Source organism: Mytilus galloprovincialis, chromosome 10 (assembly GCF_965363235.1).
Source record: "Mytilus galloprovincialis chromosome 10, xbMytGall1.hap1.1, whole genome shotgun sequence".
Taxonomy (NCBI): Eukaryota; Metazoa; Mollusca; class Bivalvia; order Mytilida; family Mytilidae; genus Mytilus; species Mytilus galloprovincialis.
The window spans coordinates 9,664,800-9,690,758 of record NC_134847.1 but is presented as its reverse complement, the minus strand read 5'-3'; the positions used below and the strand labels follow the sequence as shown (position 1 = coordinate 9,690,758).

Sequence of the window (25,959 nt, the reverse complement as noted above, 5' to 3'; positions counted from 1 at the left end):
AAATTATTCGACTCAGGCTATACAGCTGTGTAAATGGTAGAAAATATGTTCAAAGCAAGAGTAGTTGAGAAAAGCCTTTACAATTGCATGTCTAACTGAATGAAATTTAGCTTATCTATATTTCCAAAATGAATCTTTCAAGTAGCCCTCGAAGTGGTTTATTAGGGGGGGTTGAGGCTACAAACTTGAAGTGGGGATGTTGGAAATAGGATTATAAAAAGTGGGGTAAAAAAAGTGGGGTAATGAAATACACGGACAACAAAGATGGAATCGGGAGAAAAAAAAGAAAAGAGGATTTGGGAAAAGGAGCAAACCATGTCACCCCGACCCCCTCACATAATTAAAAGTAAAAAACCGTGTTGTTTTACTCTTCTTTTTTTTGGGGGGGGGGGGGGGGGCATTATAGAAAAATCTCTCGCCTTTCACTCAAAATATGGATAACTTTATGTCAAGAGGTCTATAATTCTCTTTCACAGCTACCATGGCGGATCCAGTGAAAAGGGGGAGGGAGGGTCGGTGGTTTGAACACCCTTTTTTTTCTGTTGTTCAATGCATTTGAATGGGAGCATATACATTTTAGTTTGAGGGGTAGGGGTAGATAGCTACAGACATAATAATTTTTTACCTTTTTAAGCTAGACAAGACTTTACGTTGACTTAAAATGCACGAGTCAAACACTACCCAAGTTTGTTTTACAAGTATTTTCTTCTCTCTTAAAAACATGGGAAATATATGATTTTTTTCTAATTACGTTATCGGCCGTACGTTATCCACATTGGACTATATACCAGTGTGAAGAAAACAACAATTTCAATTACCAGTAACAAGATTAGGCTAGCCGGACAAATAGCAACTGCAAACAATATACCCACTAATCATGTATTGCCGTCAAACGTCAAAAAATGACGTTACCATTTGAGACGCATAATCGTGCGTAACGTCTAATATGCGGTCATCACATTGATTACCTGTTCGCCCGGGGTCCATTCGACCTGATTTTTATTTTTTTCTTATTGTTGTCTAGTTGCATAATGTTTATCATTTGAACTGAAAATGTTAAAAGTTTTTGAAAAATTGACCGAATATTTGTATTGCCGCAACCAATTTATTATTTATTTTTTCCCCGTTGATTTGCATAGAAGATCATAGAAGAATACTGGAATAAAACGTATTTATCTTTTTTTTTATATTTGTTATAAAGATAATTGTATTCAGTCAATTTATGCAGTATAACTGAAACTAGTCCAAGGTTACGTGGGAAGGAGTTGCGGTTTGTCGCTCTTTCTTATAATTCTAAAATTCTCCTTACGGATACCCCTTAAGCAACAAGGACGGTTTCATGATTAAATGGGGGTGGACATATTTTAGAATAGTTTTGATAAATTGATCATTGTATTCCTACTATCGGACAATTACATTTAAAATAATTCAACTTTTTTTAGTTTTATATGTTAAATAATAGATGTTTAAATAACTTGAATAGTTGTTTTTTTTCTAAAATATAATGGTGTATCAGAAGTTACAAAGTCGAACATTCCTTTCACCTAATATTATTGTCACATGATTTCAAAATGGTGGATGAACCCTAACACATGGAAAAATCACGAGAATCATACTTCCTTCATTTGAGTATTATCAGGCTTATAATTTAATAATAGTTGCTGATAATTAAATGACCTTAATCACTCGTTAATATAAAAACATTCCAGTGAGTGTGTTTTTATGAATTCTTTAAACCATCATTGATTCAAATGCCAAAACAAGAATTAGTCAACAGTTTATGTCACCTGAAACGGTCTTAACTCACATGGTTTATATTCATGACTGGCAGAATTGTGTGCAATGTGATTGAATTGTTAAAATTTGCTTCAAAATTAAATTGAGTATTTAGTTCGGTGTGACAATGGAAGATGTAGATCCTTTAGGAACACGACCTACAGTTGTGCAAATAGAAGATCTCACTCGATGGAACCTTACAGCTTTGTTAGAAACAAGAGAAAATGATAACAACTCTGAGGACTTTCATCCATTTCCATGGAGGAATGACTTAAATGCTAAAATAATTCTATGGTATGTAGTTAATGCTATGGGTGAAATCAGAAAGATGTAATATTTTTAAGTGCCCAGATAGCGGTAACTAGTCTTGAGTTGGTTTTCACTAAAAAAAACTTACGACTAAGATTAATTGTAAGAAATGAACAATTCAGGAGTCAGTTTCACAAAAAAACTTGCGACTTAGATTCGTCTTGTGTACATGTATACTGAATTTTTCATGACTAACGATCCATCTTAGTCCTAAGTTTTTTTTGAAATGACTCCTGTATACTTACAACCAATCTTAGTCTTAAGTTTCAATGTGAAACTGACTCCAGTTTTAAGGTAAGTGTCAGATCAAAATTGTACAGGTAAAAACACAAAATTTGAAAAATTTGTGCAAGCTTGGACTAATGCCTACATTTGGCCTAAGCACTCAAACCGCTGAGGGTAGAACACTACAAGTATCTACATGTTACGTAATAACGTATGTATAATCTTTTATTATTGGAATTAGATTTTTATTCATGTAGAAGCTTTATGATATCTGAAAAATGATAATTCCATGGAGATCTCAGACATTTCAGAACTTAAAAACTTGACCAAAAAAATCTATGAAACAATAATGAATTTTATTTTATAATATTTACATGTATTGCCAATGACATGAAAGAGACAACTCTACATAAGAGATCAAAAAGTCACCAAATGATACAGATATTAACAACTATAGCTCACTGTAAGGTCTTCAACAATGAGTAAAACCTATACTTCATAGTCCGCTATAAAAAGCCCTAAAATCATAATTGTACATTTGTAAAACAATTTAAACAAGAAAAACATACGGCCTGATTAATGAAAAAAGTTAATAAACTAAAAATTTGTACACCAACAACTGACAACCACTGAATTATAGGCTCCTGAGTGACCATGGATAGGCATAAACATTTGTACAGAATGTGTTGGAATTAAACAATTTGAAGGTGCGCCAACGTCCCCTAACTTGGACAGTGGTGGACATGGTGGAACAGTATAAAAAGTATAAACAATGTTTGTTTAATTTTTTTGTTGTGAATTTTTTGTAAAATTTTTATTTAGACGGGTAGTTTGGAAGTCATAGTAACAAGATAAATTGTATGCTTATACACAGGGTTCTCACTAAGGCGAGTCCATGAATCAAAATCTGTCTGGACTCATCATTTTCAAAACTAGTGAGTCCACAGATGCATCAAGATAGAAATATTTTGTATAAACTAAACACAGTTAAACACAATATCTTCATTTTTATAGAAAAAGTTTAAAAGTAATATGAATTTGAAGGTCAACATACTGCCTTCAACAATAAGCAAAACCCATAAGCTGCATCAGGCATTTATTGATAAATTTGAATATACATGTAGAACAATTCAAACAAAATTTTTTTTTTATAAGATTTATATACACAACAATCAACAAAAACAAATATGATATGCAACGTCAAACCTGTACAACAACCATTGTATTACAGGCTACTGATTAAGGACAGGCACAAATAGAATGTGGATGGATGAATGAAGTTAATGGTAGTTTGTTTATATTTTATAGGTGTGGTGACGTAACAACATTAGATGTACATGCTATCGTTCACTCTACAAATGAGAAACTGAATGATAAAAGTATAGAAACAGAGACATTGTATGCCAAGGCTGGACAGGAACTTGTTGATGAGATTAGAAATAATGTGAGAGGTAAGTACTTAAAAAAATCTGGATATTATTGTTATACCCAGGCTGTGCATGAACTTGTAGATAAGATTAAAAATAATGTCAGCAGTAAATACTGTAAAGAGTCAGGACATATAATTATGCTAAGACTAGTCGTCAATGTCATGAGCTCAGATACACATGTACATATGTAAGATTAAAAACAACGTTAAGTAATTATATTGTTATGCCAAGACTAGTCATGAACTCAGATTAATTAGACACAATGTGAAGTAAGTACTGTAAAAAATTTGGAACAATTGTTTTGTTTGTTATGCCCAGATACTGTAGGATGTGACCTCAAATGAAATTGAAATATACACTAAAAAGTAAAAAAATCGTAAAAAGTCTGGTCATAAAAGATCTTTGAAAATATCAGGTAAGTTGCAATGTGCAACTTTTTTCCAAGCTCTCTGATCATGCCAATCATATGCCAACTTTAAGGAAACTTACCAATTTTTGAGCTCAAACAAAAGAAGAAGAATCATTTTTAAAACTGCTTCAACATTTTATGTCAAGGTTACCTGAAAATTTAGTCTTGGGAGGATTTTGGAGTTTTTTCACAATCTTCCTGATTGTTTTTGATTTGGCCTATTAGCCACATTCATTTGATTTCCACTGATGAGTTAAATGTAGACAAAATGTCCATTTGGAATTGAAGATTTTAGGCCTATTGTCCTTGTTGAGAAATGGTATGCTTGGTGCATTTAACATAGATTCGTTATCAACTATCAACATTATTTGCATGATTGATTCTCATATATTTATAACACATATTTTAATAAGTTTTGTAATACAGAATTTATTTTTCAGTATGTAAAACAGGAGAAGCTAAGTTAACCAAAGGCCACAAACTTCTTGCCCGATATGTACTACACACTGTTGGACCTCGCTATAATGTCAAATATATCACTGCTGCTGAGAGCGCCCTCTATAGTTGTTACAGAAATGTCATGCAATTAGTCAGGTATATGAAATGTTATTGTTTTATATCAAGTTTCAAGTGTTTTTAAGATGTCACATCATTAAATTTGGCTAATTTCTTTTTTTTTTCGGGGGAAACAGGCTGTAATGCCCCTTCCCCTATCTTATACCCATCTTATGATTATGTTAAAACCGATATGAATATTTAACAGTAGTATAAGGGTTGGAAAGAAAGTTTTCTTTTTATTCATGAATTGACAAAGTCCATAGAATTACTTGTAAGGGGGGAACAAAGATTGACATGATGAAAATTCTTAAATGAAATATTTGTTTAGTATACATATGCAGTCTGTGCCAAACTGTAATTGGATTTGTCTGACCGAAAAAATGAAAATTTGAAATTTTCTGCTATATATATCCCCAAGAAATCCTAAATATTCTGTCTGACCGAATGATTTTTTGTCTGACATTTTGTCAGACAGAGTTTGGGATACAATGTATATGGAAGAATTTTTGATAATTGTCAGATATTTATTGGTTTAAAATTTGGTTATGAAAAGTATGATGAAGATCAATCACTGAAAAATAATTAGGCATGAATTTGAATTTAATGCAATTTATTTTGAAGATTATATACTAGAAAAATTTTAAACACATTGATTTTATTGGTCATTGAGTGACAACAGGAAATTAACGAGGAAAAACTATAGCTAATAATTGAAAGAACATACAGACTTATCATGCTTATCATTTGTCACTAAGGCGGCAAGGAAAACATAATTTTCTCTAATTTTTGCGCTATTTTCACATTTCCTGACCGGTGTGAGAAAAATATTTCTCCTCACTAGTGAAAAATCTGTTCTCGGCAAATGATTAGTCGAAATTTGATTATGACGTCAAAATGTTTTGTTTTCTTCTCAATTTTCCTATTGTGACGTCATGAAAAAAGGCGACCTTGCCTGATGACGTCGCATATAAAGAGCACAATTTTCTGAAAATCTTTGAAAAAGACCGATAAAAAGCATTAGAGAAACAGATTCCGACACTATAACTCGTGTATTACGATATTTCTCCACTCTCGACAGTTAAATTTTATTATTTAAAGGGCTCGGCAAGCCTCGCGCTTTAAATAATAAAATTTAACTGTCTCGAGTGGAGAAATATCGTAATACACTTGTTGCAGTGTAAGAATCTATATGTTTCCAATTGATAGGAAATGAAATCTCTACTTTATATCAAACAAAGCAATTAAAATACAACAATGGTATCAATTTTTATTTTTCTAGCCTTCTTAAGTCATGTTGGTATAGAAAAATCAATTTCAAAGTTTTAATTTTAAAAATACACATTATAATTAGAGTCAGATCAGTTAAATTTTGTGTCCTTTTTGTCCTATTGGACTAAAATTATCAATTGTGACTCTTTCCAGTCACCATTTAATTTTTTCTGGTTAAATAAACTGTGAAATGACAACCATTAAAAGATGCTGATGTTCAAGAGAAAGAGAATTTGGAGAATATTTGAAAATAAAAATAATAAACGATTATGGCAAGATGCTCTTGCATCACAAAGTAAGCTGCACCCATATATTTAGATTTAGATAAAAAGTAAAATCACAAAAATACTGAACTTAGAGGAAGATCAATTGGGAAAGACCATAATCACATGGCAAAATCAAATAACAAAACGCATCAAAAACGAATGGACAAGAACTGTCATATTCCTGACTTGGTACAGGCATTTTCAAATGTAGAAAATGGTGGATTAAACCTGGTTCTATAGCGCTAACCCTCTCACTTTAATGACAGTCTCATCAATTTCCGATATTTTTACATTGATGCGTTAAATAAACAGACACAATAAATAAAATAGTCAAAATATGGGTACATCTTTCTGTTTAAACATTTTGTAATATTTAAGATTTAAGAAACTATATGCTGCAAGCAGGTAAGAAAAACTACTTTTTGAAAATAATGTTGTTTTTTTTTTACAGAGAGAATTCTATAAAATCTGTAGCTTTGTATCCAATACATTCAACAAAAAGAAGTTACCCTGTTAAAGAAGGAGCACATCTAGCTATTAGTAAGTATGAGACTGGTGCATAAGGGATATGCGTTCCCCCCCCCCCCTTCCCCTAAAAAGAAGTAAACAAATGTAATACACTATTAATGTAAAATTAGGGCCAATCTTGTGTCTAAATAAGGTCCTCTCCCTCTCCTGGATCTGCCCATGCTGGTATCCATCATCTTTGATTTATTGATCAGATATTGGCATGTCTGTTGAAGATAATTAATTTTTTAACTGTATGACCAAAAGGCAAAATGTAAACGCAGTGATCTCAATGGCCATAGCAGTGTTCTCCCCAGAAATTTTGGATAGCATCACATTTTGCGTAAAAAAAAATTACTGTATTTTTCTTAATGTCATTTGTCGCGTCGCGTTGATGCTCTATTTCCTTTATATGTTTTAGTTTATATTGTTCAATTCATAACTGAGAATACAATTAAACTATAACCACAAAATTAGTTGTTTCAGTTTCAGTTTTCTTTATTCATTTATAGTTAGGCCAACTAAAATTAATTAGTAGATTTTCATCCAAATTTTTTAAAAAAATGGGGCGGGTGGGAGGATTTTATTTTTTAATTTTTATTTCTTATGAAACCCTCTTGTGACGTTTTCTTCATATATGCAAGTGTAATAATAAGCTTATATCATGTATATACATGTATAAGGAATTGTACATGATTTTTCAAATCTCACATTAAAATCTCTGATTGGCAACCGCGTGGCGGATCCAGGGGGAGGGGGTCAGGGGTTTGGAACTTCAGAGGCGGATTTAGGGGGGGGGGGGGGCGATCGATGCATTTGAATAGGGACATATAGTTGGAACCGCCCCCTTTTAAAATGGCTGGATCCGCCACTGTTCCACATGTAACTGCTGCTTTAAAAACCTTTTGTTAGTAAACAGCAAAAACGTAGAGAAATGCTTTCTTCAGTTGGACTACCTCCACCAAATTTGATGGTCTTTCTAAGCGATGTTTTCTGTCTCCATAAAATGAAACTAAAATGCATTGGTATGCAACAAACTTTTGAGTACAGATAAAATGAAAACTCAAACTGTTTTATGAATATGATTTTGAACTTAACAAAAAAAAAAAATAAGAAGAAGTTGTTGAATGACTCTATTATTGGGACAGAAGGTATTTGCTGTAACAGTTGCTGTTTGTCAACAAAAAAAACCAAAAGCCATGTGTAAATCTAAGTGTATGTTTGCCGACTTTTTGAACTCAATATACTGTTATAAATTTAACAACTTCGTGCTTGTGTCAATTTGTTTACTCCAGTTATGTTTTAGTACCAATGTGTTCCACGATTCTTGCTCTTTGGATATAATTGACAGTCCAAAATTCCTGCCACAAAGTCATTTTATTAATAAAGATATTAACGGTTTCCTAATCACAGAAATTTATGCCCTGCCGCGATTTGCGTTCTTGGACACGGCGTATAACTTGTAAACCGATTATTTCATGCCCTTTCGAATTCTCGTAATCAATCTCTATTCTCCATAGATGATTTTGTCATCTTAGAGCTGCAGAGTCATTTTAGAATACTCGGAAGAAATACGAAAACCGAAATTTGAAACAGGAAGCTTTGAAGGAAACGAAATTTTTGACGGTTACCGAAAACGGAAATGAACAAAATCCGGAAATCGTAAATTTTCAAATATAAAAAAAATCGGGGCGGGACGATTTCAGAGGGGCGGGCGGGGATGAAAATCTATCAATTAATTTTAATTGGCCTTACAGAATTATTTTTTTCCAAACAAAAATAAATATGTGGTTTCAGTTACCCAACAATAAGTCAAATGAATGAATGGTTCATTATAGTGCAACCTGTATATATACAAAACTCAATATCTAGTACACAAAATTAACTATTTTTTATATTATATAAAGTAAAGATAAAGTAGCAAAAGTAGCAAAAAAAAATCAATTTAAAAACTTTTTTTATCATGTTTATGAAATTCATAATGTTTCATGGCACTCAATGAATTAGTCCCAGTTGTTTCTTATCTTTACCTCAAAATGATATGTATTTTAACAAAGTTATCCAACAAATAGTCTGTTAATGCGTAGTTTTCTCTCTTGGTATATTTTTTTTGTCTACGGTACCGCGACGCTAAAACGGCCTGGGGAGAACACTGGCCATAGTGAAGTTAGAGATTTAATTAACTGTTTTCTCTATTTGCGCCATTATTCAGATCAAAATAACTTCAAGTATGTGATAAACTAGTTTCTCTAATTCTATGGAAATATATCCCTTTCTGAACCCATTGTATAAAAAAACTTAATCAATGTGTGGTTGCTTGGAACTCAGAAGATGATTGACCGAGTCAAAACTTTCTCAGCTCCTTGAAATGATCAAAATGTTTTAACAGGTGTTAATGAAATTTACCACTTCGTGGAAAGTGGAAGGCACGCGAAGGGGATTTTGGTTTAGAAAAGAAGGAGTTTTATCTTTTAATCATCAGAGAAACAGATTATTACATAGTAACGCGTGGATTATCGGATTTATCGAATCTCGATAGTTAAATTATAAGTTTTAAAGTCCTCGCCAAGGCTCAGACTTTAAAATTGATAATTTAACAATCTCTATTGGATGAATTGGATAATCCACTTGTATCAATGTAATAATCTATGTGTATCCATATATATAAAATATGGATTTAGGAAATTATTTTTTTCAATTCCAGAATTCAAACTTTAATTCACAGGTTCAATTTAGGATTCTAGAAATGAAATTGTACATAACTGTGAAAGGAATATTACTTACATGTAGCTGCTTACAGAACTTTTTGAAATGATTAGAAAAATCAGAAACACTGCACTTAACAAGGTATAACTTGGCATTTTGAAAATGATAGAAAAAAAATCCAAGAGGGTATTTTAAAGGGGCATAACTTTGTGATTAAAATGATTAAAAGAAAAAAGATTTTTGTTTGATATTGTAGGAACGATAAGAAGATTCTTAGAGAAATATGGAGATGATATAGAGACAATTATATTTTGTTGTAATGAAGAATCAATTGTAAGTACATGAAGTAAACGAATTAAAAATAAATAATGATTGAACAGATTACAAAATAAAAAAAAAATATCATACGAATATTGATTAGTGCCTAGACAGAATTGACAAATTTATTATATTGTAATTAGTGTTTAATTGGTAATTGATTTAATATAACTTAAAGCCTAACTCACGAAAACACACTGCAAGTTTTTCATTGATATGAGCAAATCTTATATTTCACAGCATAGGTCCAAGCTAAGAGAGAACAAAATAGTTTTTCAAAAATTCTAAAGTAAAAAAGTAAACAAAGGGAAACAACACTGTATTTAGATTTGTTATTTAGCATTTATTTATGTATAGTGAACAGATATAATTTCTAGAATGGGCTTTGGCTATACAGTTCATTGGTATATGTAGTGGGTCATATAGTTATTTATTAATGTATGTGCATATGTTATTTGAAAAATTACCAAAGCAATTATTATGGTTTTTGTTGAAGTATTTATTTTAATATAAATTTTTTTTTTTTAGTAGAATTTCCAAAATGCCACAAAATTTCATTTGCTCACTATACTTGTAATTTTGCTGTAAAAAAAATATGATTATTTTTTACCAGGATGCCTATTTGAAAATTTTACCCTTGTATTTTCCTCGAAATGAAACTGAGGAAAAAATAGCAGTAACAGAATTGCCTCTGGATATAGGGAATGAAGATGGAGAACCAGTTATACCAGAAAGACAGATAAGAATTATGGACAAACCTACACTGGCAGCCATGAGTAAGTTTGAACAGGGTATCAGTCATTTAGTTGTTGATAATAATCAAAGCTACATACCAGCCTCAGTGGCCAAGTGGTTTAAGTAGTTCAACTATGCAATCAATTGTCAGTGCGGGTGCAATGACTCCAATCTTAATTGACTAGGATTGTCAGTTTTTTCTTACAAAGGTTTGTGGTTTTCTCTGAGCACTCCAGCTTCCTCAACAAAAAAACTAGTCGCCAAGAAAATAGTCCAAAATTAGTGCTTAAAAGTGACATTAAAACACTAAAAATCAAAGCTATATAGTTGTTACCTATCAAAACTTTGGATAAACCCACACTTGCAGCCATGAGTAAGTTTCAGCAGGGTATCAGTCACACAGGGTGTAACCTATCAAAACAATGAATAAACTATAAATCCTACCATAGCAGCCAATCATAATTAATGGATAAGCCATGAGTAAGTACATGAAATATGAACAGAGTGTCAGTCATACTGGTATGACCAATCAAAGCTATACAATGTAGAAAAACCATAAAACATACCCTGTCAGCCAATCAGAACTATGAATAAACAATAAAACCTACAATGGCAGCCGATCAGAATTGTGGTAATCTACAATGGTAGCCATGAGTAAGGACCAGCAGGGAATCAGTCACACCAGGAGTAATCAATCAAAATTATGGACAAGCCTAAACTAACAACCTTGAATAAGAAGGTTAACCAGGCTATGTATAAATTAACCAGCCTGCACAGATTTCTTATTTAGAAATAAGACATTGTACAAAAATTTGACTTTTTATCTATCTGTAGGGATAGCCCTCAAATAAGACTGAACACATTTTTTTAACAGCATCCATGTACTTTATTGTCTTGAATATACAGTTAATATTTGGCACTGGATATTAAACAAATAACAATCAATCATTTAGTAAAATTTATTTTAGTTATTTATGTTACTTCTTTCAGGGAAAAGTTCTCTTGAAGGATTTGAAGAAACAGTAGATTTAAACAAAGAATTTGCAACTTCTACTATTGTTGAGGTTGGTAGGCATCCATTTGCTAAGATGGAAGAAAATCCTGACACTCATAAAAAGACACATATGTATGGTAAAACAACAGATGAACAGAAGGAAAAGGACAATAAACGGAGGTACGATTATTTTAATGTTTGGACATATAAAAAGAAGACGTCGTATGATTGGCAATTCAATGAGACAATTCTACACAAATTAACTATAGGTTGCGGTACAGCCTTTAAAAATGCCATACCACATAGTCAGATACAAAAAGCCCAATAATGACAAATGTTAAATGTGAGAGAAACTTACTACAGAATAGGTGGGATCTCTCATCATTTTTATAAGGAACAAGGCGGGTGCCACATGTAGAGCAGGATTTTCCCATCCTTTTGAAGCATCTGAGATCCCCTTTGTTTTTTTTTTTGTCGGCTTGTATTGCTCAGTGATTATTAGTCTTATTTCTGTTATGTGACTTTTGATCTTTTTCCCATGGTTTCAATATTCCTTTGGTATTTTTATGCCCCATCTACGATGGTCTGTGTGTCCGTATGTCCGTTCATTCATCCGTCCGTCTGTTCGTTCTTTCGTCCGTCTGTCCCGCTTCTGGTTAAAGTTTTTGGTCAAGGTAGTTTTTGATGAAGTTGAAGTCCAATCAACTTGAAACTTAGTATACATGTTCCCTATGATATGATCTTTTTAATTTTAAAGCCAAATTAGACTTTTGACCCCAATTTCACGGTCCACTGAACATAGAAAATGAAAGTGGGAGTTTCAGGTTAAAGTTTTTGGTCAAGGTAGTTTTTGATGAAGCTAAAGTCCAATCAACTTTAAACTTAGTACACTTGTTGCTTATGATATGATCTTTCTAATTTTAAAGCCAAATTAGACTTTTGACCCCAATTTCACCGTCCACTGAACATAGAAAATGAAAGTGGGAGTTTCAGGTTAAAGTTTTTGGTCAAGGTAGTTTTTGATGAAGCTGAAGTCCAATCAACTTGAAACTTAGTACACTTGTTGCTTATGATATGATCCTTCTAATTTTAAGCCAAATTAGACTTTTGACCCCAATTTCACGGTCCACTAAACATAGAAAATGAAAGTGGGAGTTTCAGGTTAAAGTTTTTGGTCAAGGTAGTTTTTGATAAAATTGAAGTTCAATCAACTTGAAACTTAGTACATATGTTCCCTATAGTATAATCTTTCTTATTTTAATGCCAAATTAGATTATTACCCAATTTCACGGTCCAAGGAACATGGTAAAGGATAGTGCGAGACACTGCGAGTACTTTGGACACATTCTTGTTTTTTGTCGGCTTGTATTGCTCAGTGATTATTAGTCTTATTTCTGTTATGTGACTTTTGATCTTTTTCCCATAATTTCAATATTCCTTTGGTATTCTTATGCCCACCTACTATAGTAGAGGAGCATTATGTTTTCTGGTCTGTGTGTCCGTCTGTTCGTTCGTCCGTCTGTCCCACTTCAGGTTAAAGTTTTTGGTCAAGGTAGTTTTTGATGAAGTAGAAGTCCAATCAACTTGAAACTTAGTATACATGTTCCCTTTGATAAGATCATTCTAATTTTAGTGCCAAATTAGAGAATTTATTCCAATTTCACGGTCCACTAAACATAGAAAATGATAGTTCGAGTGGGGCATCCGTGTACTGTGGACACATTCTTGTTCACCTCTCTTTTACACCTGTGGCAACACTTTATTTTACTAACAGGTCTTTTATAGAATAACCATTTGTCTGGGGTTAAAAATTTATGTAGGGTATCTGTAATAAGTTTCATACGTCAATATTGAAATGCTTTCATGCATGTACAGTATACCAATTATATCTGTAATAATGATGTTTGTCAGTGTAATTTTCAGATTTTTGAAAATCATAGACTTGCAAAAATCAACTATACTTATTCTTCCTTGCAGGTATGAGAGGTACCTAAAGCGAGCCAAGACTGAAGATTTAACAGACATTGCTGCATTAAAGTGTTTATACAGGACTGGTACTGATAAGTTTGGGAGACCAGTCATAGTTTTTGTTGGAAAATTATTTCCAATTAATGCTGTAGACTTAGACAAGGTTTGAATTCATTATCTTAGCCGAAAGTCATTAAAATCTTGATTTCCCACATTTACACTATTGAAAAAGAATTATTTCCTCATTTCCACTCGTAAAATCTTTATTGAAATTTATCATTACTAATTATTCAATCTCTTTATCCATGGATTTTGTAAGAGCTAATCAAAAGAGTCTCTGAGAAAAAGTCTAAATATTTTTAATCATTAATTAAATATTTTTAATCATTAATCTCCTTATTTCTGATCCTTGATTATTAAAACTTAGGCCAGTAATACATTTCCAAAATAAAGTCTATGCTTAAATATTAAGATATTTTATTGAGAGCTTTTTGGGTTTTTAAGTCAAAAGGAGTAGGTCCGGTAAGGACCGATTTTGGCCTCAAATTTCCGGTTCATCTAAAGAAAGATTTTAACCACTTTTTAAACACTTAAACTTAAGTGTCTATTTCATTTGAATCAATTAGTGTAAGTGAAAGATTTTAACGGATTTAGTCATTAAAAACGACCTGATGCAAGCTCAAATATGAAAAATCTACCAAATATGCTGAAAAATGTCATTTTTCAGATGGTTTTTGTAAAAAATGAAAGTGGCCGCATCCGTGTTCATCTTCAACCTTTATATATGTTATGTATTATCATAAAATACAACTTACATTTCAATATTAAGGATGAACACGAATGCAGCCACTTTCGTTTCACATGAAAACCGTCTAAAATTTAACTAAAATGCTAGAATTGTGAGGATTTCAGTAATTTAGCATGACTTAATGATGCTAGTACAATGTACCCGATATATGTGCATTGTATTGTCAAAAACAGCCCATATTCATGTAGCAGAAGCATTCTACTGTCCAATAAATAACTAAAAGTTTATATTTTAGCAAATTTGTAAAACTGCTATATTTTGGGGCCAAAAAGGGGTCTTACTGGACCTACTCCTTTGTTTTTGTGAACTTGACTGGGTATCATAAATAACTAATTACTAAAAATAGCTGTACTTATGCTAATATAAAAAAAACAGTTTATTAATGACACAATGAAGACAAATTTATCAATAAACAAAACCAGTTATTGTAAAATTATGATAAACAACACTATAACATTAAATGTTTATTTAATATTTATCTTCATCATTCTGCGGGTGTTCATATAAGAGTTAATATATTTGTACAGTAATACCAAAGTGATTGCTGCTTAAAATTGAAATTAGTCTGGAACAGTCATATTTTATAAAAAAAAAGATGCTTTGGCTGAAGTAGTCTGAACCAGGTTAAGACAAACTTTTGACAATATATTTTTCTTTTTACAGGCATTCCTCTATTTGATACGGGTGTTAGAGCCGATTGCTGAAAAAGATTATGTTGTTGTTTATTTTCACACTCAGTCTACGGCAGAAAATCATCCAACCATGAATTATCTCAAAAATGCATATTGTGTACTAGATGAGAAGTAAGTTTACAACATTTAATAATAATCATAAAATACCCAAACCTTATTGAATATGAAAACGAAGATGTGGTATGATTGCCAATGAGACAACTATCCACAAGAGACCAAATGACACAGAAATTAACGATTATAAGTCACCGTACAGCTTACAACAATGAGCAAAGCCCATACCGCATAGTCAGCTATAAAAGGCCCTCGAAATGGCAATGTAAAACAATTCAAATGAAAAAACTAATGGCCTAATTAATGTACCAAAAATGAACGAAAAACAATATGTAACACATCAACAAACAACAACCACTGAATTCCACCTGACTTTGGACAGGCACATTCATACAGAATGTGACAGGGTTAAGCATGTTAGTTGGATCCCAACCCTCTCCCTAACCTGGGACAGTGGTATAACAGTACAACATAAGAACAAACTATAAAAATCAGTTGAAAAAGGCTTAACTCATCATATGGATACAAATAGAAATACATTTAACAAAAACACAGAGTGGACGTGGCTGTGTACTTGTATACCCCAACAACAAAAAGACACTAAGTACTGATCTGAGAGTACTCGCAGTTACTGACAGCTAGTTCAGAGCCACTCACAACTAATAAAAAAATCATGCATCAAAGACTGAAGTTCATCATAATTTGTTCATGCTTTAGGCTCATTTATTGTGGAACTTTAATTGAGAAAGTGCTATAGGATATAGAATTTGCCCCTCCCCCCTTTTTGTCGGGTAGTCTATAAGATTAGTGGGGGATTTATGAATATGTTGCAATATCAAGTCTAATGGTGACTGCAATAATGTCTAGGGATTAATAAACCCTTGCAATAACTCTTGGCAGTTCAAGTTTCTATTCTTTCAGTCAGTTAATAATTAAACAAGAAATAAATGATATCTTATACCCACTTTTGTACAACAAAAAATAATAATTTTTTGTGTTACAAGTTTATTACTATTAAACTTCAAATTTTCAACTTATCTACATGATCATGATTAGACCCTTTCTCTTGTCAAGAAAGACAACCCTTGGAATGTATGAGTCAAAAGTTCTGACTCCCTAATACTTAAATACAGTCTGATTAAAATCAAACTGTATACTGGGAAATGATAAACTTTAACCAAGACAGAAAAGTTAAACAGTTGTGTTAAGGTGGTACCCAACACTTTCACTAAAATTAATTTGGCTCGTTTAAATTTCATAAAATTTTGATATATACTTTGACCCTTTGACAAAAATATAAAAATTTCAAAAAATTCAACCGTTTTTTCAGAAAAATTACACTGGTTATATAGCAGTTTGACAAAAAGCTTAATATTCCCTTAACAACATAACGTAATTAAAACGTTTAACTGATTTTACAGAGTTATCTCCCTGTAGTGTGAGATACCACCTTAATACAGCTCCTTATTTTCAAATATGTTCTTACAATTGTTTTTATTTTGTCTTTCACAGATATAAAAAGAATTTGAAGGCTTTTTACGTAGTTCATCCAACATGGTGGTCAAAGGTATAGTCTTAAGAAATAGAATTAAAATTAACTTAATGATTTAGAAAAAAAATCAACATAATTTTATCATCATGATCATGATTTGGTTGTTATTAACAAACATGCATTGATAATGATAATGATAAGTGATGAGGATTTTGTAAAAATACTCTTTAAAATCAGCTAATTTCATGGTGGTCAACTTTCTTTATAGTTTAGAAGAAAAACAGTGCACTGGATGATGAAATGATTAAACTCTTCCACAAACTTTCTCCAAAATTTAGAAAAAAAATTTACCTTCATAATCAGTGTTCTCCTTAGAAATTTCAAGTATCATAATGCATCTTGGTAAACAGAGAATTATGAAATACTTTCTAGTTTCCAGAAATTATAGCATCACATCCATAACACTATTTATAAGAAACTAGTTGCAGATACCATCATATTACCATGTTGCTAAAAGGCCCTAGGGAGAACACTGCTTCATAATAATTTGATTAAGTCAGAATTTTTGTAACATGTATATTATAACATTCAGAAAAATGTTATCGCGTAATATTGGCCAATTGACGTTGCTAACTTCAACTACCAATTATGTAAAAATCTTGAACTTCATCCTAATTATGTATTATTTTCAAGGCAGCTACATCCAAGTGCAACATATACGTTGGGCTGCAAAAGTTTCTTATCATCTACATCCGATTTCACCTGGATAGATGCACGCTTGATGAAGCTATTTGGTCTAGGGAAATATTGCGTTTATTTTCATCATTTTGTAAATATTTTAAACATTCTTATATTTACATACTAAATAGTGTGTTAAAATTACATTGTTAGGCAATCTATAATTTTATTTGTGTAATTGAATTAATCTCTGTACTGATTAATCCACACTCCCATAGATTTGTATGTCATGTGCTGCTATTTATAGGCACTTATAACATTCTATTTGACTTATATACATTCTTCTGATTTTTGTTTCCAGTTGACGACATGGTATTTTACAACTTTCACAGCGTCAGATCTCAAAAATAAAGTATACAACCTGAAAGGTGTTCAGTATTTATATGGTACCATTTCTCCTGATCAACTTGATGTACCATCGTTTGTTATAAACTATGACACTGAGGTATGTACTGAACTCTATTTAGTCAGAAAAATGAACTTCCTTTTATTGCATCAATTTGATTTCTTGTTCATTTTAAGGTGGTACCTAACACTTTAACTAAAATTAATTTGGCTCGTTTAATTTTCTTAAAATTTTGATAAAGTATTTACTTTGACCCTTTTACAAAAATATAAAAATTTCAAAAAATTTTAACCAACCGTTTTATCAGAAAAATTACACTGGTTATATAGTAGTTTGACAAACACTTATTTTGATCATTGAAAAGCTTAAATATTCCCTTAACAACACAACGTAATTTAAACGTTTAGCTGATTTTACAGAGTTATCTCCCTGTAGTGTTAGGTACCACCTTAAGAGGGATTTCCCTGATGAGAGGTGTTAGTTTGACTCTTGAAATCCTTATGAACTTTGGACCATTCACTCAAAAGAAAGAAAACCTCATTTGATTTAAAATAAGGAGATATCAAATTAGAAACTATAAGTCACAGTATGGCCTTCAGCAATGAGCAAAATGCATACCACATATCAAGCTGAAAAAGACCCACAGAAATTCAAATATAAAACAATTTAAATGAGAAATCCAAGACCTGATTTATAAAATTGAGAAAGGAAATTGGGAATGTGTCAAAGCGACAACAACTCGAAAAAATGTACAAAACAACGAAAAAAAAATTAAAAAAAATATGATCTACAATAACACATGAATGCTAATTCAAAACAATCTAATACTTAAACTTTCATGCCAATCACATTTTCCTTTGAAATTTGAAATTATAGCTTCTCGATTTTAGAGGCCAAAATCGTATATTTTATCTAAGATCGTCATTAAAATTAATAAAAAGGGAAACTGAGAAAAGGGGTAGATTGGGTTGCTGGTGAATAAAGAAAGGGTATTTATATATTTTGGAGGGGGGGGATTTGATAGTTTTTTTGTTTTGTTTATTTTTACATAATTGAATAATAAAGTTGGTTTTTTAAAAGATATTCTTTAAAGAATTTGAAAATCATTTTCACACAAACAGTTTATACAAATTTTTATTATATTTCCACAGATTAATGGATTTAGATATTATGTTCCACCTGAACAAGAAGAAGCTGCTGGACTGTGACGAAAGCTTTTTGATTTAGATAGAAAGCAAACTGTTATATTGTTTTGTAGTATATAAATACATTTTGGCTTGACTTAGATAGAAAGCACACTGTTATATTGTTTTTGGAGAATATAAGTACATTTTGACTTCAATATGTTTGAGAGAATTTTTTTAATATCTGTGATACTACAAAATAAGATAAGGGTAATATTATATATGGATATGGCTTTTTACAAGTTTTTCTTTCCTCTTTATTCTTGATTGAACTTGAGTTTCATGAATTTTATGAACAGTATATTTCAGTGTGATTTTTTAAGTAAACTTTACAGATATCAATAGAAATCTGTTGAAAACCAGTCACCCGAGAGTGAGATTGAAATTTTTTATTTTTGGAAAACAAATTTTCAAATTTCTGATCCCCCACTTTTCTGCCACATAATTATGAATCCTAGCCTTCTAGTCAATGGCCTAGTGTATATCCTGCTAAATCCAATGGTAGAGTCTTTTGTTTGATGTCACCACAGAGTGACTGATGTCACCACAGAGTGACACCAGTGATATTGTTGACTTTTTTCAAAACTACCTCTACCCTTTTTTATTGGGAAAATATGCGTCATTTTTATCAAATTGGGAAATTTATGAAAAACCATGAAATTGACTGGAACTTCAACTTGCAGACCCCCTTTCGAGAGTTCAACCCTCATTTGAAATAAGACCCCTTATTGTTAGTGATGATACATAAATATACCCTCAAATCTGCTAATATAGTCATTTTAAGCATGAATTTTTTTTTAAATGGGTGTATTTCAGTTTGTATTCATGCACAATTACTATACTGAGGCTGCCATTATTGGAAAAAAGTTGTATTTTTGGGAATAATTTAAAGCCATTTTTTTTCAAATTGGGATTCTTCTCAAGGGGAAAAAGCCTGTATTCTCCAGTAATTTAAGGCAAACAATATCCCTGGACACTCAACTGTCATTGAGATTATGGAGGCAATACAGTACATACATGTATGTAAAAGAATTGTTTAAAAGTTATAAAAATATTTCCCAGTTGTATCTTTTTCTTTGAAATTTACTTATAATTGAATAATATGTGCATAGTTGTTGATCCGATAACAATGAAATAAAATCATATACTGATCAGTATTCTAGCTAGAATAAAAGGACACATAGTAACATCAGCACAGTTTATTGTATGATAAGGCAAACTTAATCATTTTTTGTAGATACAAATTTGAAATAATTCATCAGATTTATTTATTTTTGTTTGATTTATTTATTAGGATATTTTTATAATAATAATTTGCAACTCATCGAAAATCTTGAATAACAAGTTTAAAAAATATATAAATGTAATTGTTTGTTAATATATGATACATGTACCAAGATTGAAAGAAGAAAGTCTGATGATTGAGTGGGTTGATGTATAAACAGGTTATTTATTTATAATAAACGTATTGTATAGATTTTTTTCTAAATATCAATGAACTTTATATGAGGATAAGAATGAGGTATCGTACCCCACAAGACGAATGGCGGTAATATTTGTTAAACTAATGTTAACGATTAACATTTTACTCCATTTGACACGAACAGCAACTTCAAATGAGATTAGACAAATGATGACAAAAAAAGGTCTTGTTGATAACGGTAGTGAAAAATTAATGCATGAAGACAAAGGGCATTCCTATCCTCTTATATGTATTTTTTTTATATATACCATATGAATAATATGTCAGTTTCTTTTTACAATGAAAGTATAATCTGTTTTTTTATTTTCTTAGTACAGATGTGTGTTTTTTTTATAGAATTCATATTAAATTAAAATGTTATGCTTTATACATTAAATAATGCATGTATCTTAAGTCAGAGAGGCGGCAATATATGAAAGGAAAGTTGAAAATATTTAGATATATTAATACTGCTTTATTAGTGCGACTGTGTTTCGGTACAAAATGTTGAATCGTTGTTGTCACCATATGGGATCCATTGTAACTATTTTGTTAAACTGTGAAAATGACTTGTGCGGTTTATAATATATTCTCGAGTGAGATTTGATTAATGGTAACTTTTTTTGATAAAGGAAAAGGTATGATAAAGACACTTTTTCTGCCCCCTTAAAGAAGTTTGCTGCAAAGTTTCAAAATAAATAGCTTTCCATAACACTAGTATATATTGATAGGGGATTAATTGAGGAATCAAAAAAGCCAAAAAAATATAGGGGTTAATGTGCTAGTTTTCGAGATATTTGCCATTGGAGTTTTTTGGGGAAAATGTTCTCTCTTAATTTTTCATAGCTTTATCATTGACCAGTTAAAGTTCTGAAAAACTATTAAAAAAATAAATAAGATTTTATAAGACTTTTACAAATGGCTTATAAATATACATGTAAAAGATTTATAAAAAGAAAAATGGGGGTCCATGGACAATTTTTTTTAAGGCATTCAAATGGATAAAACCAGAAGATTTGAAAATCTGACAAAAATCCCCAAAAATATTATATATCCTTTCAATGTTCAGATTCGACCTTAGTCTGACATCAATTTTGATATTTTATTAGTTTTGTCTTACACATTAGCTTTAGGGCTTCAAATTTACATTGAGTGCAAAACACCAAAACTGCATTGTGTAGTCATTGATTTTAAGATATAAGCAATCAATTTCCCAAGAAGATATTTTGCTTTAAAATGTTTTTTACAATGATTATTATATGTTTAAAAAAACAGGGATACAAGCTGTTGCTCATAAATATTTTGACCAAAATTGTCTTCATTTTTAGGATGTCATAGTGACATCACAAGTAACCTTTCAGTATCCAGACCTGTTCATTTATCAATAAAATTGACAAAATTTTGAAAGGCTTGAATAAGTTTACTATTTTTGCAATATTTTAGGGGTCAATAAAGGCTATTATCATACCTCCCCTTTTGATGTCATCTGTACAAATATTCTGTATGCAAATTTTGTTACATAAAATATAAGCAAGACTTTTTTTATTTGTTATGAACGAATTGTCACAAATTAAAATTTGAAACAAGGTAATGCTCTCCAATATTTCTGTCCAATTTGTCAATTCTTTATGATCAGTGAACAAGGTTGTTTTTTGTGGTCAAGTCCATATGTCAAATACTAAAAGCAATAGGTCTACTATATTTGGTGTATGATATGATGGTAGGTGTCATCTGACCTTGACCTCATTTTCATTGTTCAGTGGTCAAAGTTGTTTTTGTGTTTTGGTCTTTTTTTTCTTAAACTATATGCAATAGGTCAACTATATTTGGTGTATGGAAATATTTATGATGTATATGTCGGTCTCTCAGGTTATATTTTACTTCAACCTCATTTTCAAGGTTCATTGCTCAGGGTTAAGTTTTTTTGTTTTTGGTCTGTTTTTCTTAAACAATAAGCAATAGGTCAACTATATTTGTTGTATGGAAGGATTGTAAGGTGTAAATGTCTGTCCGGCAGACATCATCTGACTTGACCTTATTTTCAGTGGTCATTGGTCCATGTTTAGTTTTTTTGGTTAAGTGTTTCTTAGAAATTATAAGCAATAGGTTAATTATATTTGGTGTCTAATTGATTGTAAGGTGTACATGTACTAGTATTATCCTTTGGTTTATCTGACCTTGACCTCATTTTCTTGGTTCGTTAGGTTAATTTGATACTTGTAGTAAAGCTCTATATTTAGGACTATCAACATAAAATCAATGGTTTAAGTAAAGAGGGCGTGACATTTCAGTGTGTGTACTCTTGTTCACTGAATCTTGTATTACTCTGTGTTGTAATTTCTAACTCCTCTCGTGACAAGATGTGTTCGACTCTGATCTAGGATTGTTAGTTTTCCTACTAAAGGGAGTGGTTCTCTCAAAGTACTCCTGCTTACTTCTCATATAAAAACTGGTCCACATAGAACTTCCATGAAAGCCTGCTCTTGTGCATTATTTTCTCGCTGCTGTGAAGACCATTTGGGGCCTTGGGGTATTCATTGGGTGAGTGACACTATCCTTGGTTATAAAAAAGAAGATGTGGTATGATTGCATTCTCTATTCTACTGAAGTGGTATTAAACATCAACAATAAATCTTATACGAAAGTAAAATTTCAGCAAGTGCTCAGCTTTCATCATGACTGAAGGTTTCAGTGAATGATGTTAAGACACAAACAGACATGTAAAATAAAATTTTATTTCACAATTTACAAACCAATCAAATTTAATGCAATACCATTGGCACTTATGAGGCATACTATCGTATATACATAAGATTTACAAAAACAAATCTGAAACAATAAAATTATTGATTGATGTCAACAAATTATGCTGTATAATGAAAATGCAATATCTGTTTCTCAATACTGTGAACATATAACAATCAATTTGAACTATGTAGCAATTATCTTGGATGCAAGAGTGGTGAATCACAAATATGGTGAGTATATTACATCGTGCAAATTAAACATATTTTGGACATTGTTTCAAAGGGCAGTAGCTGTCAAATTCATGTTCGCCTATTTTTGACTTAAATTCTCATCGGATTTATACTATACTAAAACATATAGCTAATTCACGAGACATTTAACAATGTATATTTATTTCTCAAATTTTTGTGCTATTTTCACATTTCCTGACCGGCGTGAGAAAAATATTTCTCCACACAAGTGAAAAATCTGTTCTTGTCAAATGATAAGTCGAAATTTGATTATGACGTTTAAATGTTTTGATTTCTTCTGAATTTTCCTATTGTGAGGTCATGACGACAGTTAAATTTTAGTTATTTTTAAAAAGAGCTTGGCAAGCCTCACGCTTTAAATAATAAAATTTAACTGTCTCGAGTGGAGAAATATATGATACACTAATGTAGGAATCTATATGTATCAGATTTTCATGAATTTTGTAGAATAAAAATGTTTAAGATCAAATTTTTTAAAGTTGTGACAAATTTCAAATCCACAGGATTTTCTATCAATTTTGGAGAGCTCTCCTTGTTTCAGACGTATAAAAACTTCAGAAGTTAAAATCAAGTCTTTATTATAGTATGTAGAATCAATGCAATTGTTCTATTTTCCCTTCAAAGTTACAGTGCGAAAAACTAAAAGTATTCAGACGCCGACGACGACGCAGAGGACGACGCCAACATCATACGATTATACGACCAAAAAATTTTCAATTTTTGTGGTCGTATAAAAACTACAGAAGTTAAAATCAAGTCTTTGTTATGGTAGGTAGAATCAATGCAATTGTACAATTTTCCCTTCTTCAGTACTTGACATGCCACACTTCTATTGAGCCATGCCAAGTGTAGTCCTTTATCATAGTCAATGGTAAGAGATTCAACAGTAGTGAGAAACAGATAAACTTCAAATGACCTTCAAATACTTCATGAACCGATGATGAATGCTTTAACATGGAAAGATTTAACAATAATCAAACAAAAAAGTTATAAAAAATAAATCAAATACAATCCTCAAAATAACATGTTTGTTAGTATACTGAGATTAAAAATGTCATTGAAAGTTAATTGATAGGATATCTGATGTGTAAAGACAATAGTCCTGCAACTCTTTCCACTAAAAATCTTACAAGTAAAAACACTTGTAAGTCATGAACATTTCAGAAACACTCACGATCAATTTTATTTTACTCATAAGATTTTTTGTGAAAAGAGCCCCTATTTGAGTAATTTGACATCATTGAAGAATTGATTAACCGATGTTAAATTACACCATATACCGTACACACAAGTGAAACATAGACATTGGGCGTGATAATACACTCTAGCTAATAAACAAGCTTTGTCATATTTTATTGAAAATCCCTAAGTTTTACTGATCTAAAAGAAGACACTTAATTTTTTTGCATAGTAGAACAAATGAATTCCCTTGTCTGTACTGTAAAATAAAGTACAATACTGTGGAATCATTAATATTTGTTGGATACCAAATTTAAGTGGGTAAGGAAATGTCCACGAAGTTAAATATTTGACGAATTACAAGTTTTCTTAAGGAATGTATGCAGACATTGCTGAAACCACGAAATTAAATATCAACGAATATGTAAGTTTTCCTCAAACCACGAAAATTGGTACCCATGAAAATAAATGAATCTACAATATATAATTTATAAATGAATAGCAATGAAGTAGATATTTAATTTTTCTCAATTTAACCACAAAACAAAAGAGTGGCAATACATGAACTTGATTGCTCTAAGGCCAATAAAAATGTATGTGTGGTTCCAGTTACCAGACCGACCCTAGAACTTTTATTCATTTCTGAATTTTCATACAATCAAATTTTGAGGATAGTGAATTTATATGATTAAATTCAAGGATTTCTGTCATCTTCGGGTTGAGAAGTGTATAATACCGGAATCAATTACGGTAAACACACTATTTTTTTCTGGATTTTGACAATCCAAAATAAAAATTTAGAAAAAATAAAATAAAATTTTAAAAGGATGTAACTGGAAACACATATATATTATTATTTGGCCTAAGCTATATAAATCAAAAATTAACTTTCAATAAAATTTTTAGACTCAGTGTATAATAATAGACCAACACACCTACATATGATTTTACACTTCCCATTGTATATAATTGTGTGGAATGATGATTGATTTAAACAATACTGAAAACTAATATTTTTCATATATCAAAATTTTCACTTCCTGTTAACTGCTATAAAAAGTTAATAAAATTAATTGAAAGATTTAGAAATACTACAAAATTTCATTTGCATTTCATTTTTCAAACATCTAGTCGTATTAAGCTTTGTAATGAAAAGAACATCATGGCTTTTCTACAAAAAGTTACTAGTAACACAAATCCCTTCAAAAGGCCTCATGTAAATGTATGCATTTTAATCATATCTATTTAAATATATAATGATACACCTGCCAACTTTCACCAATTTATGGGGAATTTCTCCCATGGGAGGGATTGACCTGAATTTTGAAAATCTATATTTTCATTTAAACTGAACACCTCAAAACAGGCATTCAAATGATTTAAATGGGTATGAAATGTAAGCATACACGTCCTCAATTAAACAATATGGAAGTAGATCAAAAACACGAATGATGATGATGGAAGTTTTTAACGACCTTGACTGGCTAAAAAGCCCTTGCATACTAATAAAAATAGAAGAGGAGAATTATAGTTCC

The 25,959-nt window shown here is 31.2% G+C and overlaps 1 protein-coding gene across 1 annotated transcript; it reads left to right on the top strand.

The window, feature by feature from the left end:
* The first annotated feature begins 1,567 nt into the window (after window positions 1–1,567).
* On the top strand, window positions 1,568–21,837 carry LOC143049789 (protein GDAP2 homolog). Its single transcript, XM_076223524.1, has 12 exons — window positions 1,568–2,070; window positions 3,619–3,761; window positions 4,590–4,743; window positions 6,694–6,782; window positions 9,712–9,788; window positions 10,387–10,549; window positions 11,499–11,682; window positions 13,480–13,633; window positions 14,942–15,081; window positions 16,537–16,591; window positions 17,556–17,699; window positions 18,752–21,837. The coding sequence occupies exons 1-12, from the start codon at window positions 1,904–1,906 to the stop codon at window positions 18,806–18,808; spliced, it is 1,527 nt and encodes a 508-aa protein (XP_076079639.1). The 5' UTR covers window positions 1,568–1,903; the 3' UTR covers window positions 18,809–21,837.
* The last annotated feature ends 4,122 nt before the right edge of the window (window positions 21,838–25,959 follow it).